At 41.9% G+C, this 2,375-nt stretch overlaps 1 protein-coding gene across 2 annotated transcripts in view; it reads right to left on the bottom strand.

Moving 5' to 3' along the window:
• Positions 1–2,375, bottom strand: part of SAAL1 (serum amyloid A like 1) — a 29,730-nt gene that overhangs the window by 9,236 nt on the left and 18,119 nt on the right. The window contains exon 10 of one of the 2 annotated variants that reach the window (XM_004711624.2): positions 578–765. In XM_004711624.2, the coding sequence (XP_004711681.1) occupies positions 578–765 (188 nt within the window). The remainder of the gene's footprint in view (positions 1–577; positions 766–2,375) is intronic. The other variant, XM_045291008.1, reaches the window with a different exon arrangement.

Raw genomic sequence — 2,375 nt, 5'->3', positions numbered from 1 at the left:
GTTTTGAGAAACGATGTACAAATGCGCTTTACACAATTGATGTGTGTATGGATTGGGATAACAGTTGTATGAGCCCCTAACAAAATGTTAAAAAAAAACAAAAAAAAGGTAGTCTATGGATATTACAAATACTGGATTACAATAAATAACACTGCCCTCAAGTAATTTCCACTCACAGCAACCGGACAGAGCAGCGTAGAACTGCCCCTCTGGGTTTCTAAGACTTTAGCCCTTCACAGGGTTTACACGTTCTGGGCTGCGACAGCCGGCGCAGTGGGCGGTGCATGCGCACTGCTGACTGGGTGCCAGCAGCTCTGCATGTGACTCGCCACGTCACCAGAGCCCCTGGGTGGAAGAAAGGGAGCAGCTCTAAATTCCTGAAGGAAATGACACCAAACCACACCTACTGCTTTAAGATGACAACCTTGAGATTGATAAATTTTACTTTTCTCTATTTTCCCCAAGTTTATTACGTACTACCACGATGCTATTTTCCTATATTAAAAAACAAAAGACTACTAAAGTTTGGACCATTAACCAATCCATATTTTCTTTTTGCTAAAGACATCTTCCATACCTTTGTCAATGCCTGAAGAATATTAGAAAGAAATTCACAGGAAATATCCTTTAAGATGTTCCAGTGTAAATCATCTCCCTTTAAGTCAGGCTTCTCGGTCTCGTCGCCATTAGAGTTCTCGGGTTTCTTCTGGTAACGCTGCAGCATTTGTAAGACTCGAGTCAGGCTGTCGATCAGAGGAAATGCTACTGTACAAATAACAGAAGAGGCATGGGATTGACTGGTTTGTTTTGATTTTTCCTTCGTGTATATACTTCTTCAACAAATATGGACTAAAATATCTATTAGTACTACACATTACATGTTAGGTATTACAAATACCGGAGTAAACAAGATCTTCAAGGACTAAGTCTTCAAATGTTTCTATTTGTATACTTGTAAATAAGTTTAAGTAAAACGGGGCATTTCAGACTTCTCTATGCACTAGGATGGAAACAAGCGGGGTACGTAATAAGATAAGGGGTCCTGGTAGCAGAGTGGTTAAAGGTTGGTCTGCTAAAACCAAAAGGAGTAATTAAAACACACCAGCTGCTCTACGGGAGAAAGAGGAGGCTCACTACTCCCATGAGTGACAGTCTCAGAAACCCACAGGGACAGTTCTACCCTGTCCTATAGTGTCATTACGAGTCAGAATCAACTTGATGGCAGTGAGTTTGAGAGTGTTTTGATATAATAAAGCAGCTAGGCAGGAGAATGGAGCCTTTGTGGCACCATGGGATAAACTTTGGGTTGCTAACCACAGGTCAACAGTTCAAATGCACCAGCTGGTCTGCAAGAGAAAGATAAAGCTGTTGAATCCTGTAAACATTTATAGTCTTGTAAACTCAAAGGGGCAGTTCTACTTTGTCCTACAGGGTTGGTATGAGTTGCAATGAACTTGACGTTAGTGGGTTTGGGGGAGGAGAGATGACACTAAGTTGAAGATTAAAGAAATAGCAATGCAGCGAGCCAGAGAAATCAGGCCCTTAGAAGAAATATGCTGGAAGGTCTGAAGACTAAGAAGGAAGCTAGTTTGGCTTGGCCTAGTGATCGTGGGGGGAGGAGAAGGAGGAACACAAGACAAGGTTAGGGAGGCCAGGGCCTTACCAGGCACAGCCAGGGTGGCTACAGAAACAAAAATCTTACAGAGCTTTTAACATTTTACGTTTCATTAAGTTATATATACATAAAAACACCAATATGATATCTTAAGGAGAGAACCATCGTTCCTCTTAGCCTATAATCAAAGGTGAACATAAAACCAAACCTCAGACCCAAAATGTGTTCCACATGAAAACACTGACAGACAGGTAACTCACCTGGAGTAATCACAGATGCTAACCTCATACTTTCTGCTTGATTACAAATCCAGGTAAACCCTTTTTTCTTTGGAGCTCCGGGAGACGGGTGGTAACACTGATTAAGATTTTAAAAGTTTTAAGTTCACTTCCAAACCAAACTTCTCTACAATCATGGAAATGATACTGAAAAGTGAACCAACAACCAGGAAAATTCAGCGGGCCTCTCATGAGCTTTTTATTCCATGACCACCCTACAGATCACACCAGTCTCTAGCAGCCCCTCTTGTCCTTTCTCCCGCCCACCGGCTCTGGCACGCTCCTGTTCCCGGCGGGATACAGGGCAAGGTGAGAAAGAACTCAGTGGCTTACAGTCAGGAAGACTCGTTATACTTTCTTTCTCTAGCAATAAAGTCAGACATGTCGAGTAAGTGTGAGTAATGTGGGAAGAAAGATAAAGTCCTATAATATCAGAAAAGATGCGTTCTTAGCATTCCAAATAAACACTCTACAGAAAGAAT

Source organism: Echinops telfairi, unplaced genomic scaffold (assembly GCF_000313985.2).
Source record: "Echinops telfairi isolate 266 unplaced genomic scaffold, ASM31398v2 ScPeMD7_60;HRSCAF=208, whole genome shotgun sequence".
NCBI classification, from domain to species: Eukaryota; Metazoa; Chordata; class Mammalia; order Afrosoricida; family Tenrecidae; genus Echinops; species Echinops telfairi.
The sequence above is the reverse complement of the archived record's forward strand: the minus strand, read 5'-3'. Positions and strand labels throughout refer to the sequence as shown.